We start from the raw sequence: 14,454 nt of genomic DNA, 5'->3' as shown, positions 1-14,454 counted from the left end.
AGAATTTTGCTTAGTAGTTCTTATAACAGTATAGTTAGTACATCACGACTCCGGCAAATCCCTCAAGGTTTCAAACCCATCGTCTAGAATGATTTAACCGTCTTCATCAGTTTTGCATTTTAAAGGTGGCAAAATCAAGAGTTTAAATTCGAGGCATAGAGCAACGAGGAGCTTGAGTAGGAACAACAGGAAAGGTAGCCAACGCTCTGTGAACAAAATGGAAAGGTTACAAAGACTAATGATGAACAGCAAGCCTGGCATGACAGATGCTAATAGGGATGACACAAAGGAAACAGTGTACATCTCTTCCATAGCATTACTAAAAATGTTGAAACATGGTAGAGCAGGTGTTCCTATGGAAGTCATGGGCCTAATGCTGGGTGAATTTGTAGACGATTATACTGTAAACGTGGTAGATGTCTTTGCGATGCCTCAGTCTGGTACAGGTGTTTCAGTTGAGGCTGTGGACGACGTTTTTCAAGCGAAAATGATGGACATGTTGAAGCAAACGGGCAGGGATCAGATGGTTGTAGGATGGTACCATTCACATCCTGGGTTTGGATGCTGGTTGTCTTCCGTTGATGTTAATACCCAGAAGTCCTTTGAGCAATTGAATAGCAGGGCTGTTGCCGTAGTCGTAGATCCAATCCAATCTGTAAAAGGTAAGGTAGTCATTGATGCATTCAGATTAATTGATACAGGTGCCTTGATAAATAATCAAGAACCAAGGCAAACCACTTCGAACGCAGGTCTTTTGAACAAGGCCAACATTCAAGCTTTGATACATGGACTGAATAGACATTACTATTCGTTGAATATAGACTATCATAAAACACCGACAGAGACCAAGATGTTGATGAATCTACATAAAGAACAATGGCAATCGGGTCTGAAGATGTATGACTATAAGGAAAAAGAGACAAATAATTTGGAAGCAACCCAAAAATTAGTCAAAATAGCAGAGCAGTACTCTAAAAGAGTGGAGGAAGAAAGAGAACTTTCGGAAGAAGAGCTGAAGACCCGTTATGTAGGAAAACAGGACCCGAAAAAGCATTTGGCACTTACTTCAGATGTCCTTCTAGAAAACAATATCATTTCAGTACTTACTGCCGGAGTTAATTCTGTTGCGATTTGAATCGCCATGTTTAGATAATTGAGTAACTAGTCAAAATCTATCTGCATCTTCATTACGATATAGCTACACACAGGCGTAATTTTTCCGCCAAATTGACCAATATCAGGACTCTATTTTCTTCCATACTTGCATGTAGCTCTCACTCAAGAAAAGCAGTTCCTTTTCTTTGAATCTTAGCACTGATCTATCGATTTCAATCCACTTACTTGATGTTGCATATCGCAATTGGATTTTCCAATGAGAATTTTCGTCTCTCTCAAGCCTTGTTGTGCCCATTGTTGACTCTTTTTCACCTTCATGAACAATATTGGACACCAAAGAGTACTTATGTTCTCCGATTTTCAATTCAGTTGGAAATTCTATCAAAGTTTGATTTCTTGATTTGACTGGTGTTTCGTCCTTTTTGTTAAATCGGTCAAAATGCAATATCAAATACCTTGGCAGCTTTTTCAGTTTATATCTCCTAACGCAATGAGGTAAATGATGCTCATTGCTACCATTGAACTTCTTTAATAACTCTTCAAGCTGTACCTGAGGCAGGGAATTTGCATTAAGGCCGTCTTTGAACACCGGTTTCGGAAGTAGATCTAACGATAACGTCCAAAAAGGACTGACTATATTTTTTTGATTGGCCTCATCTCTGATGAACTCCTGAACATCGCCCTTATCGTCTTTAACAGACTTGAAAAAAGTTTCATTTATTTCAATTATCCCTTGGCAATTCTCAACAAGCAAATCTCTCATCTCTTTAGAGACCTTTGATATAGAATTTATGAGCCACAGAAGAAAATATCTTGGATCTTGCTGAACAGTAATGGAACCTTTAAAAGTTACGGCAACAAATGACAAAAACTCATCAACGGAAACATGCTGCTTGAATAAGCTGACGGACCACACTTTTTTGACCAGCATTGACAACTTTTCTAAAAACTGCGTAAGACCGCTTAATGGTAACAACAATAAGAAATCTCTTATTGGAATAATATGTGCAAGTAACATTATTGCCACATTAGCACAATCATTTCGGGAGGTATTAGTCAGACTAACGTACCCATTAAGGTAGTGATTATTGTTCAAATCCCAGCAGTCTCGAGGAAATTGCCTAATCTCATTCTCACTGAAAGTAGGTGAAATCGCGTAGCGTATTTGGTTAATAGCCTCAATTTTATTTTCGTCTTTTACTTCCACACCGTTTGGTAAGAGGTATACTTTCAATGATTTCACGTTGATGTATACACGATGGTTCTCATTTACGGCATGCAAAAACGCAGGTGAATTCTGTCTACGTCCTTGGAAATACTTGCCACAGACCAGACAACAATACACATTCAATGGTGATAGTGTCACACTGCAAACCTTCTCAAAATCGAAATCTAGTTTTTTCCTATCGATCGTCTCCAGGTAGGCATATAACGATCGACTTACCACTCCATGAACCTTCTTACATGCACCCACATCTGCGTCATCACTTTTCCTTCTTTTTTCAGCAAGATCTGCCGTCATAGAAAGCCCAATAAAATGTATTAGTCTTCCACATTGCTATGCGCGCTACTTTTTTAAGAAAGGTATAAGCATTGAGAGGCCCATGCTCTTTTTACTTATTTTTCAAAAAATCTCAGTTTTCATGCATTATTCGCCAAAAACGATTTCGGAGCTGGTGCAATCAGGGTCAACAGAATTGAATTAAACTAAAAAAGGCAGATAATCCTGCTAGATCTTTGACAGAATATACTATATTCTTTTGGGTTCAGAAATACTTGACAGTCCACATAAATCATTGACAGAAGAGCTACCATGTGTGAGTTGACATCTTTTGCTTTTGCAACTGCTGTGTGCATTAGCGCTCTTTTGGCCTTTACAACTGTGAAGAAGTACAGAACGAGGGCTGGATTAACGACATGTATTCTGTCCTTGCGACCAATAAATGAGAAAGCTGAGCAAATGAAAGCTGAGCAAATGAAATCTGCATTGGCAAATGTAAACGAATTACCGGATGCAATCAGGGGTTGTAAATACCCAGCGAAGCAGCACAATCTTAAAGTAAAAGAACATTTGCTGAGTAAAGAAAATACGTTATCAGAACAAACTACGGCTCTCTTTATCACTGGAGAAAAGCTGGAGAATAACAAATATTGTGATACTACCAGAGAGTTTAGGCAAAACAGGTATTTTTACTATTTGTCAGGTGTTGATATTCCAGGTTGCTCATTATTGTTCAATTTCAAAACAAACGCTCTGACACTTTTTTTACCAAACATTGAGTGGGACGATGTGCTCTGGAGTGGTATGCCATTAAGTCTCGAGGAGGCCTTCGAAAAGTTTGATGTAGATGAAATTGTCTACTGCAACGAGATCGAAGAAAAATTGAAACACGACTGTTTCGGTTTCAGAATTTTCACCACCGACCTTGATAACGTATGTCCAAAACTCAAGGATTACTTGATAGCAGGGGATGACAGTTTTTTCTATGCAATGGATGAAGCTAGAATCATTAAAGATAGCTACGAAATTGCCATAATCCGAAAGGCGACTGAGATTACCGATGTCTGCCATTTGGCGGTAATGTCGGCGTTGCCAATTGAAATAAACGAGATCCATATTGAAGCAGAGTTTGCGTACCATGCAACACGTCAAGGTGCTCGCTCCCTGGGTTACGATCCGATCTGTTGTTCGGGTCCAGCGTGCGGCACTCTTCATTATATCAAGAATTCGGAAGATCTCGATAAAAAAGCTTCCGTGCTAATTGATGCAGGTGCTGAATGGCGGAACTACACCAGTGACGTGACAAGGTGCTTCCCGATCTCTGGAAAATTTACAAAGGAACACCGTGAAATATACGAAGCTGTATTGGATGTTCAGTCAGAAGTAATGAAGCGAATCAAAGCTGGCGTTCATTGGGAGGATTTGCACATACTTTCTCATAAGGTCCTTATCAAACATTTGCTTGAACTGGGTATCTTCAAAAGAGAGTATTCTGAGGAGGAGATTTTCGAAAGGAAGGCGTCTTGTGGATTCTATCCTCATGGTCTCGGTCATCTCATGGGTCTTGATGTTCATGACGTTGGCGGTAGACCCAATTACGAAGATAAAAATGTGTACTTTCAGTATTTGAGAATGCGCAGAGAACTGCAAGAAAATATGGTCATTACCAATGAACCAGGCTGTTACTTTAACAAATATTTGATCGCAGAGTATTTACACAAATATCCGGAGAGAGAGGAAGTTGTTGATTTCAACGTGGTGGAAAAATACATGTATGTAGGTGGTGTGCGTATTGAAGATGATATTCTGGTTACAAAAGATGGCCATGAAAACTTGACCAAAATAACAAGCGATCCGAAAGAAATCGAGAAAATTGTGACGGATGCTATTTCTAAAGGCCGTGCTGCCTTTCATGTGCTAGCCTAATTAAATCGATAATTGCTGCAAAGTTGACATTCAAAGAGATCTTAAAAAGGAATAAAATTCATATTATGTACTTCTGATAAGTTTCTGTATATCTTTTATTGTTCATGTTCTTGCCAAAAAAAGGAAATTGCGAATTCTGTGGATCGAACACAGGACCTCCAGATAACTTTTGACCGAAGTTCAAACTTCAGTCTGGCGCTCTCCCAACTGAGCTAAATCCGCTGTTTGTTTTTGTTGTCCGGTTTGAGCCAGTACAATCCTGTAACTCTGCAATTTTGATTGCCAACTCTACGTAAAATTCAACCCAATATGTCGAGTTACTGGTTGTATCTGGAAAGTTTGTTTTCTTCGGAGTTATTGTTAAAATATAAATCGATTATTTGGAAAGAATGTTTTCTTCGGCGTTGTCGATAGTAACTTGGTTTGACATTGATGATGATATTATGATATTCAATTATAGAGATATATAAGTTCTTGATTTTCTATATCATGAATTGAGATAAAACTAATTGAACTTGGATTAATATCTGGAAAATACGTCAGTATTTATACCTAACATTTTGCACCTATTGAACCATAAGAGAGGACGACGAGTGAAGAATTTTCATCGTCATCACACCATTTCTAGTCCCATAGAATCCACAGTACAACTGCTATTTCGTGTTCATTCCATAGACTCCTTCGTAGTCAGACTCCTGAGTTGTAAACGTCTCGCGATAGACTGTCATCCGATATCTTTCCAGTATCGATTGACATTCTGTTAGGGCTTCATCTGGCTTCGTTTATTTTGTTTTACAGACCAATTGTCTTATTTCTGATGCTTTTAAGTCATCTCTTTAATATATCTTACAATATCGATTTATATTTCAACAGACATTGATGATGATATTATAATATTCAATTATAGAGATATATAAGTCCTTGGTTTTGTTGTACATACCAATTGTCTTGTTTCTGATTCTTATAATTCATCTTTTTCATATATCTTACAATATCGATCTATATTTCAACAATAAATTATTTTTATCCTTAGCAGTTCATGATTCATGTTGTAATCACACCATCTTTGCAATCCCATAAAATCTAGCGCACAGCCGTCATATCTATTCCATGCAGTAGATCCCTCCGTAGTCCTTCCTTCAACACCGAGGTTGCTGGCCACTAGCACACCATTTTTTCATTGAGCCGCATTACGTTTGCCTGGCACATTTGGTGCCATAAGATTTTAAATTGTTGGCATGCATGATGTATCTAAAGGTGTTTAATTTACATCGCTCATTCATCGATAAGCTTACATTCTTTGCATCCAAAATATCCCGCATAAAAGGTAGCAGATATGTTGAGTCAGTAATTTTAATTTTTTGAATATGAAATTGGAACAAGATGACGTGAGTCGAGTATTTTTAACGATCAAACAAGATTCGAATTGATGAGTGTGGCCGATAATAAACTTGATTGCTCGCTAGAATACTCCGAGGTCGCACTCGTTAACTCACATTCATCTATTGAAGAGAGCGCCTCCTCGATGCTTGCAAAGTAAGGCGAGAATTTTGTATCAACATCGCAGGACTCGGTGCTGGGCAATGATGTCTCCTGGACATATTTGGTAACACCCGAAGATTCTAATCTGGCCCGAATTTCGTCATTGAAGGGTACTCGAGAAAGGAAAACTTTAACCCCTCTTTTCTTATAAGAGGCAACGATCTCCAACATGATTTGAGCTGCCGAGGAGTCTATGAACGTCAAGCCATCCATGTCAAACAAAACATATCTAGTTCCTTCCTTGGTCCGTTTACCTTTTGCGGCTGGATGTGCCTTGACTGACCCAAACCTTTCCATTCTATTTAATCTTTCCTTCAAATCTTCTGTATTTGTAAAAGTAAGTGGTTCTGGAATTCTAACCACCAAGCAACCCTCAAATTCTTCAAGTTCTTTGAAAACTGAGCCATAATTTAACCTAGACTTCGCCAAAAAGTCGTCGGGATTGACAAATTGACTTGTGTGCTTTATTCTCGCCATGATTTGAATCCTAGATTTGGTAGCATGCTTGATTATAGTTATAACAGAGAAGCCGCATCCAATGCAGATTCCCATTTCCACAGAGTAAAATATAGTGGCCAGGACGGTAATGGCAAAGATCGCCAGCTCACCATAACCTCGACAACCAAAGTGAAATCTTAGGTCAGCGGGTACTTCCTCCAGTAGACTAATTCCAACAATAGTTGTAACAACAGATAAAATGCAAACAGGAATATAATGGATGAAAGAAAGTAAGAACTTTACGGTCAATAGTACTATCGCACCCATGAATACACCTGACATTACTGTCTGGGCGCCGGAAAAGGCATTTATTTTACTCCTACCATAACCACCGAAACTTGGCAACCCACCAAAGATAGATACGAATAAATTCATACTTCCGAGAGCCACCAATTCGCGGTTCGGTGATATCGCTAAATCATACGCACTACCGAGAGATTTTGAGGCTGTCGTAGACTCAAAAAACCCTAGCATTGCAACGCTAAAACCAGAACCCATTAACGGTTGAATCAACTCAATGTTCGATTTCGACAAAGGATTCTGAACCGAGTCGAGCCCTCTTGTATTAAAATCACCAATAACACTGATACCATACGCATGCTTTAAATCTAATCTTGCAGAAAGAAATATAGTCACGATGATCAGTATTAAAATCTCGGGAACAAAAACTGGCCATCTATGCCTTTTCATTAATTTTTTTTTTATTATTCTCAACATCATCAGTATTACAAAACATGTCAAGCTAAGTATGGCAGTTGGCTTATGATAGTTCTTAGGACCATACTTCAGTATAAACATAACTTTTTTGAAAGGAGTATGGAAATGTCCTTCAGATTGCTTTAGCAGTTTGTTCAACTTTAGTTCATTTATCAACGCGTTAACAATCATCACCAGTCCAACAGAACTAATGAAGCCTCTCAACAGAGCTCTGCTCAAGACATTACCCAAAAATCCAAACCTGCAGAGACCAAATATGAATAGAAAGCTTCCACTTATGAAAGTGAGAACCACAGATATATCCATTACGCTAATTTCAGAATTATGGCTGGATAATTTTTCAACTGCTTGACCAACAACAAGAGAGATTGCACTCTCAGGTCCAACAATCATTTGCGGAACTGAACCAAATATAGCATACACAAAAGGAGTGAAAGCTAGTGAGTATAATCCGCATAATGGCTCCACATGAGCCACAGATGTAGCGTATGATAATGCTAAAGGTATTTGGAACGACGCCAAAGAGATACCTGCTACCAGATCACCGCCAAATTTTATCCATGTATAGTTTGGAATCCATGAGAAGCACGGTAAGTAATACGGTAGTAGATCCCAAAAGGAAGGTGATAGGTCAACGAATGCCGCATCCACTGTCTTAGAATTGAGATTTGGCATAACAGCCGCAGAGCTTGAGGATGGCTCATGAGAGAGAGAAGATGAGCGCCCTTTAATCGGACTTTGAACTTCAGATCTACGACCTCTCTGTGAGGAGCTGCTCTTCCTCTTGAGATAAGACCGGCCACCGCTATCATCTCTCATTAAGAGAGGACTAGAGTTGTAGGGCATGTAGTTCAATTTTTATATTTAACTCTCCATAAATTGTAGAAGTACCACCAGAATATGTTAAACGTCGTAAATGCTCCAATTTCATGCAGTCCAGCCAAAGTATCAAGGCGGTTTACCAATCTCAAGCTTGCACTTTAATCTTTTGTTACAGATTAAGTTTACAAATCACAAGCATCGGAGAAAAAAATACTATAATTACAAAATTAAAAATATTCTAAAAAAAAAAAAAATAGCAACTTTTCCTCTGCTTGAAACCTTGTTTTGGTACCATTCACTTGTGAATTGAAACATGAATATCTATTTGGTTTTGAGGCTTAGAGCTTTTCAAGCTTCTTGGTCAACTCTGGTACAATTTCGTAAATGTCGCCTTGTAAACCAAAGTCGGCTACTTTGAATATCGGAGCATCAGGATCATTGTTGATTGCAACAATGACTTTAGAATCCTTCATACCAGCCAGATGTTGAATAGCGCCGGAAATACCGATAGCAATGTAAAGATCTGGTGCGACAACTCTACCGGTCTGACCGATTTGTAAAGAGTTATCACAAAATCCGCTATCCACGGCTGCCCTGGTAGCACCAATACCAGCGTGCAATACATCTGCAAGAGGTGTAAGTAGTTTTTCGAAAGTTGCTTTATCCTTCAAGGCACGACCACCGGCGACTACTTTTGATGCAGAAGACAACTCTGGTCTTTCACTCTCGGTCAAATTAGCGTTTTCCCATTCGATTTGTAGGCTGGATGAATCACCTTCCACAGTAGCAATATCTTCGATGACGGCTGTGTCTGAGGAGCCCTCGGCAATAGGATCGAATGCCGATGCTCTAATACCGATCAGCTTTTGAGCTTGTGTGCATTCAACAGTTGATATAACATTGCCTGCATATATAGGCCTGACGAATGTCTTTGAGTCTACGATTTTTGTGATATCGCAGATTGGTTGTAGGTCTAGTAATGCACCAATACGAGGTAAGACGTTTTTACCTACAGCCGAACTTGCAGTAACAAAATGTGTGAATTCCTTATCTTTCAACAGGTTCACCAATAAAGGTCCAACCTTTTCAGGTAAATAGTTATCAAACTGTTCATCCGTAGAGACCAATATCTTCTTTAGATTCTCACATTTGATAGAGCTCTTAAGTTTCGATGCCGCTTTAGAAGCATTGGAACCTAATATGACAACAACTAAATCGTTATTAAATCCTCTGGCAGCATTTAAGGCATTCAATGATGATGGTACAATAGACCCTTCCTTGTTTGTTTCAACAAAAGCCAAGGTAGAAGCGAGTCTATTACAACGGAAAGATGAGCCTCCAAAAAGAAGCTTACGACTGACCGATCTAATCATGTTATAGCAGCAGCACGTTGTTTGAAACTTTCGCTACCCTAGGGGATGTTTTTGACAATAATTTCGGTTTAAATCGATTTCGTTAAATTAATATTTGATCAAACTTCATTTTTCCACCAATGAAGGCGAAATGAAGTCACTCAACGCGGTGATTTTTGGCATGCATACCAAGGAGGGTGTTAGCATACTCTAAAGATACGATACCTCGAGGTTAAAGATTTAGTATTTACAGGGCGATTGGGGATTAACAATGGTTGATATAAAATCCTTATCTGATGAGGTTGTCAAATTACTTCAGAATAAAAAATGTGATAATTATAGAATATGTGTAGTAATTGTGGGGCCACCTGGATCTGGTAAATCCACGATCGCTGGTGAATTGTGCAATGAATTAAATCGCCGATACAATGAATACTTGAAGAGTCATCCAAATGTGCATATTAAATTAAAAGAACATTCTCAGATTAATTTGACCTCTGATATCAGGGAAATTACTCCTGAATTGAGCAAAAAATTGGAACACGACGGTGGGATTTTCAAAAATTTGGTGGAAGATACAAATTTTGAGCCCGTCAAGAAGATACATGAAAATGGTGTTACTGAGGTAATGGGGCGTGGTGGAAACCCCAATGCCTTTACCATACGTGAGGGCGACCTGAACAAAGAGCATGGAAATAATAATAAAATCAATATTGCACAGATTATACCGATGGACGGATTTCATCTATCAAGACAGTGTCTCGACTGCTTCAAAAATCCTATGTGGGCACATGAACGAAGAGGATCACCAATGACCTTCGACAGTAACAACTTTCTCGAGCTCTGCAAAGTTCTAGGTAAGACAAGTTTGATTACGCCGACAAAAAGTTCTGCAGAGGATTGTTTTGAGTACTTATCTGAAACTTTCATTGAAAACTTTCCCGAGATTAGAATACCAAGTTTTGACCACAGAGTGAAAGATCCGACTCCAAACGATTATTGCATAGATGGCTACACAAGAATAATGATTTTCGAAGGACTGTACCTGCTTTATGATGCTGAAAACTGGGCAAAAGTTTATCATCAATTGTCTCAAACAAATGCGTTGCTCGTTTGGAATGTTGATATTGAGGAAGGTGTGATTAAGGAGAGGGTGGGCAAAAGACATGTGCAAACAGGTATTGTTAGCACAATAGAAGACGGTATCAAAAGATTTCAAACCAATGACCTGCTGAATGCCAGACTGATAAAACAGAAGTCAATTTACAATGACAGTATTGTCAGCATAAGAAATGATTAGTTTATATTTATATAAAACAAACTCCGTCCCATTCGGGCTTAAAAACACATAACCCATTGTTTAAAAATGAAAAACAAATTTTATATAGCCAGACTCTTGGCTTCCCTCCTTTTTAGCATTGCACTTGCAACCATTTTCAGTTCAAAATCGCACTTCAGTTGATCCTGTTTTTTCTCGAACTCCCTTTCGTTTGCCTCAGTTTGCACAAAAGCTGGTACAGGGGTCCTTGGTACATGCCGACCTCTATGTAGCCCTTCCCATTTCGGTGTCTGAATTTCGACATGACAGTCTGATCCAGACATCTGATCCTTATGTAGTAGTATCGATGGGACCCCAGCTTCTGTGCTTGTGGAATCACATGTATAAAATTGTGAGTTGCGCTCGTCATAAAAGGTTTCACCATCGTCATCATCCAGATCAAGTTCATCATCATGCTCAGCATTGCTATCGTCATCGTCGTCGTAATCGTCATCGTCCTCATCATCATCATCGTTTTCTCCTTCATAATCGCTCAAGAGATCAAAGGGCATCGGTGTCCGTACGATCTTGTCACCGTAACGCTTATTTTTAAAGGCACCAGCACGCTGTGAATCCACATTGAAGTAATCAAAAATCATATCTTGTTCCCCATGAATGTAGCAAAACTTGTCCTCCCAGTGAAACGGTTTTACATCAAACCGTAGCTCATCACGATTATTCGTCATTACTTTCGGCATCCTTTTCTTATCGGGGAGCATATACAAGTACAACAATCCACCCTCCTTGCTCACGACTTCAAACACATCACAATCGCGATGACGCGAAATCGCTCTCCTGATTATATATCCATTAACATCAGAACCTGCTGTCACAGTCATCGTAAGTTATTTCTTTCAAATTAGAAATAAATGCAAGCAACTAAAGAAAAGACTAGTAGCTTCCCTTGAAATACCCCAGCACTACCCAACTCAAGTGACCTCTATTAAGTGAGTACTAGCCGCAAATATACTTTTGCAACAACGATATAAATATCACCTAGCTCATAAAGAAATACGAGGAGCTATGCTTCCCAATGATTTGCCAATCAGGGCGAAGAAGTAGCGTTACATTTCTTTGTTTTATTTCTTGTCAAACATCTATTTTTCTTGACAAATTGGGAAACAATGCATGTTAGCGTGTCGTGTTGGCAGAAAAGCTGCGGATTTGAATCCGCTCCCCAAGAAAACCGCGCGCAGCGAAAACAAAAAAAAAAAGGATAGAGTGAAACAACTGTGATAAGCATATGGTGCCTACTTGATGCTCCACTCGGCTCTCAATCAGTGGAGAAATGTACTCGCTACCTACGGATTTCTACCAACAACCGTCACCACAAGATAGCTTCAGCAATCATCTCTCCTTTCAGTGAGTGAGTGAGTGAGTACGCTTATTTCATCAACTACTGCAGCGCTGAACAATATATCGGGATGTGGGGGCTGTTGATTTGAAGAAGTCAATGGAAAATGTTTTCGAGAAATCAAACAACCTCATATCTAGCTAATATTTGCGGACTTTAGACATAAATGATAATGTCATCACCATCCATTAGTTCATAGCGATCGGTGTCATCTGAATGTTCGTTATATTCTTTAATAGCTATCATGTTTTTTGTTGCCAAGTTTAGTAATGACAGGAAAGCATTTGCGGCAATCTTTCTTTCCAGTACCCTGGGACATTCTTGTCCTTCTAATTCTGATATTTTACTGGGTACAAGGTCCTCAAATAGCATTTTTTTAGAGAATAATGGACTCGTGTTGGTCCGTTTGCCTACCACTACTGAGCGACTTTTCACGTAGTCATAAAATCTCTTTGTTTGGGAATCCAGTACAACTTGCGAGCTATTTTCACGGAAACGAGTGATAGGACTGTCTTCAGGGACATCATCATTTTTGTTTGTACAATGGGCTCTCTCATATAATTCATCCACAACATCCCTTTCATAACTGCGAACTGAACTAGTCCCTGTATTGGTATTACTTCGAGTTTGAACTCGACCGAAGCTTGATGATGGTAAGTTCAAATTGATTCGCAGTAAATCATGCTGCCGGGCATGAGATGAGCTACTTCTTGAGCTGTTTTCATTTAGCTCTTCATCAATTTGCTCCAGATTAAGCATCAAATCACCATCATTATCCAGCGCATTTTCATTTGGAAATATTACTGCTCTTCTACCTTGTTCTTCACTCGAAACGTCACTACTGGATCTGGAAGTTGCATTATCCACTGAAGATCTTGCTCTTTTGCGCCCTCTTTCAACAGTGGTATTTACTGGCCAAATTGAAAACTTTTCACGATAGCTAATAGCGTTTGTGAATATTAGACTCCAACATTTTGTTAGAAAGGTATTATTACCATCATCTAAAGTCGATAAGTCGCTTGAAATTTTTCTGGCTTTGATAATGATTCTTCTATTGGTATTCATCATTTCTGCATAATTATTATGATTATTTCTTAAAATATCTGTGGACAAACCGATTCTTTCATCCACTTGAATATTCTTAAAAGAAGATGATTCGACATTTGGTGACATCAGATCAAGTTTTTTCGAAAGAGGTGCAACAGGCTCCTGTTCGCGTCCGATCAAATCCTTTTCTTCTTCCCGCAAGTCTTCAGTAATTCCCAAGTTGATACCAGTATCATCTGCGATTGGTTCAGTGGTAGCATTGATCTCTGAGTTTTCCTGATCAAAATTCAAGGCGAATTCCCTATCATCATAAGTAACATTTAAATCGTTATTACTCCTAACAGAGTCAGTTGAAGATCCCATCGCCGTTCCTTGGCGACTCACAATCTCGTCAAGCTCAAAATTAAAATCAAAATCAATTGGTATATCATCAAGTGTCACTGATCTATTGGGGCGATTCAGAGATGCAAAATAATCAGGTTTATCAAAATTGTTGGAATTTGTTAGCTCATTCATGTAGTCCTGCCTACGAATTATGCTCGATTCGGAGTCCTGTCGTTTTGACTCTGCGTTAAGCACATTTGCAAAAACACTTGCTTCATTTATATCAAATGAAGGATCATCATCTAAAAAAGCATTCGTAACAACACTTGATCTTTTTGGATTCATAATTGTCGTTGATTGAGCATCATTATCCTTGATCTTTCTTTTTTTGAAAAGTCCGCCGCTGTACATCTTTTTCTGCAGTTGAGTCACTAAACCTGTCACATCATTAAGCACATATTCTGTCTTCCTGTGGTAACAAACAGTAACTCCGTATAGTAAATTAGATACGTACCTTAAAGGAAGATGGAGATCGTTACTTTGAATAACTTCACATGTTTGAGGAATGGAAACGCCTAAGATGTCTTTCTTTTTGACGCTGGAACTACCAGAGTTCGAAATGGTGGAAACACTACGTGATGCGTTCCCGAGAGTTGCGAGCAGCCACACTGTTGTAACACCTTCATATACTGGAGCTCCAGTACTGTGGTATTGAGAAAGAGCTATAGCAGACATGGCAAACCCTTTTCTTTCTTTCTTTCTTCAATAGAAACATGATTTTATAATTAGCCGCTCACGCCTTAAAATTCTTTTTACGTATATATATGTGCTATGTTACCCGGACTGATTCCACATCGCCGACAACCGTTCAAAGTATCTACATCTGGCTATGGCATACATATATGGTCCCGCAGAGTGCACGGAAAGAGACCGTTAA

General features: G+C 39.0%; 8 protein-coding genes and 1 non-coding gene across 9 annotated transcripts; 3 read left to right on the top strand and 6 right to left on the bottom strand.

The window, feature by feature from the left end:
* Nucleotides 1-217: 217 nt before the first annotated feature.
* On the top strand, nucleotides 218-1,135 carry RPN11 (proteasome regulatory particle lid subunit RPN11; the record flags this gene model as incomplete). The annotated part of the gene is made up of 1 exon (XM_037290684.1): nucleotides 218-1,135. The coding sequence occupies one exon, from the start codon at nucleotides 218-220 to the stop codon at nucleotides 1,133-1,135; it is 918 nt and encodes a 305-aa protein (XP_037146579.1).
* A 102-nt stretch (nucleotides 1,136-1,237) lies between these two features.
* SAD1 (mRNA splicing protein SAD1) lies at nucleotides 1,238-2,638 on the bottom strand (the record flags this gene model as incomplete). The annotated part of the gene is made up of 1 exon (XM_037290683.1): nucleotides 1,238-2,638. The coding sequence occupies one exon, from the start codon at nucleotides 2,636-2,638 to the stop codon at nucleotides 1,238-1,240; it is 1,401 nt and encodes a 466-aa protein (XP_037146578.1).
* A 291-nt stretch (nucleotides 2,639-2,929) lies between these two features.
* HG535_0H01790 (putative Xaa-Pro dipeptidase) lies at nucleotides 2,930-4,543 on the top strand (the record flags this gene model as incomplete). Its single annotated transcript, XM_037290682.1, has 1 exon — nucleotides 2,930-4,543. The coding sequence occupies one exon, from the start codon at nucleotides 2,930-2,932 to the stop codon at nucleotides 4,541-4,543; it is 1,614 nt and encodes a 537-aa protein (XP_037146577.1).
* Nucleotides 4,544-4,671: 128 nt separating this feature from the next.
* On the bottom strand, nucleotides 4,672-4,765 carry HG535_0Htrna6F. Its single transcript is given in 2 exon segments — nucleotides 4,672-4,708; nucleotides 4,728-4,765. It is a non-coding gene; the product is annotated as a tRNA-Phe (tRNA).
* Nucleotides 4,766-5,953: 1,188 nt separating this feature from the next.
* Nucleotides 5,954-8,146, bottom strand: HG535_0H01780 (uncharacterized protein; the record flags this gene model as incomplete). The annotated part of the gene is made up of 1 exon (XM_037290681.1): nucleotides 5,954-8,146. The coding sequence occupies one exon, from the start codon at nucleotides 8,144-8,146 to the stop codon at nucleotides 5,954-5,956; it is 2,193 nt and encodes a 730-aa protein (XP_037146576.1).
* A 314-nt stretch (nucleotides 8,147-8,460) lies between these two features.
* AIM45 (Aim45p) lies at nucleotides 8,461-9,495 on the bottom strand (the record flags this gene model as incomplete). Its single annotated transcript, XM_037290680.1, has 1 exon — nucleotides 8,461-9,495. One exon carries the CDS (start codon nucleotides 9,493-9,495, stop codon nucleotides 8,461-8,463), a length of 1,035 nt encoding a protein of 344 aa, XP_037146575.1.
* Nucleotides 9,496-9,745: 250 nt separating this feature from the next.
* On the top strand, nucleotides 9,746-10,774 carry YFH7 (Yfh7p; the record flags this gene model as incomplete). Its single annotated transcript, XM_037290679.1, has 1 exon — nucleotides 9,746-10,774. The coding sequence occupies one exon, from the start codon at nucleotides 9,746-9,748 to the stop codon at nucleotides 10,772-10,774; it is 1,029 nt and encodes a 342-aa protein (XP_037146574.1).
* Nucleotides 10,775-10,854: 80 nt separating this feature from the next.
* On the bottom strand, nucleotides 10,855-11,631 carry HG535_0H01750 (uncharacterized protein; the record flags this gene model as incomplete). The annotated part of the gene is made up of 1 exon (XM_037290678.1): nucleotides 10,855-11,631. One exon carries the CDS (start codon nucleotides 11,629-11,631, stop codon nucleotides 10,855-10,857), a length of 777 nt encoding a protein of 258 aa, XP_037146573.1.
* A 671-nt stretch (nucleotides 11,632-12,302) lies between these two features.
* On the bottom strand, nucleotides 12,303-14,252 carry REC8 (Rec8p; the record flags this gene model as incomplete). Its single annotated transcript, XM_037290677.1, has 1 exon — nucleotides 12,303-14,252. One exon carries the CDS (start codon nucleotides 14,250-14,252, stop codon nucleotides 12,303-12,305), a length of 1,950 nt encoding a protein of 649 aa, XP_037146572.1.
* Between the last annotated feature and the right edge of the window lie 202 nt (nucleotides 14,253-14,454).

Source organism: Zygotorulaspora mrakii, chromosome 8, assembly GCF_013402915.1.
Source record: "Zygotorulaspora mrakii chromosome 8, complete sequence".
In the NCBI taxonomy this organism is placed as follows: domain Eukaryota; kingdom Fungi; phylum Ascomycota; class Saccharomycetes; order Saccharomycetales; family Saccharomycetaceae; genus Zygotorulaspora; species Zygotorulaspora mrakii.
Note: the sequence above shows the minus strand (reverse complement) of the source record. Positions and strands in the feature narration are given on the sequence as shown.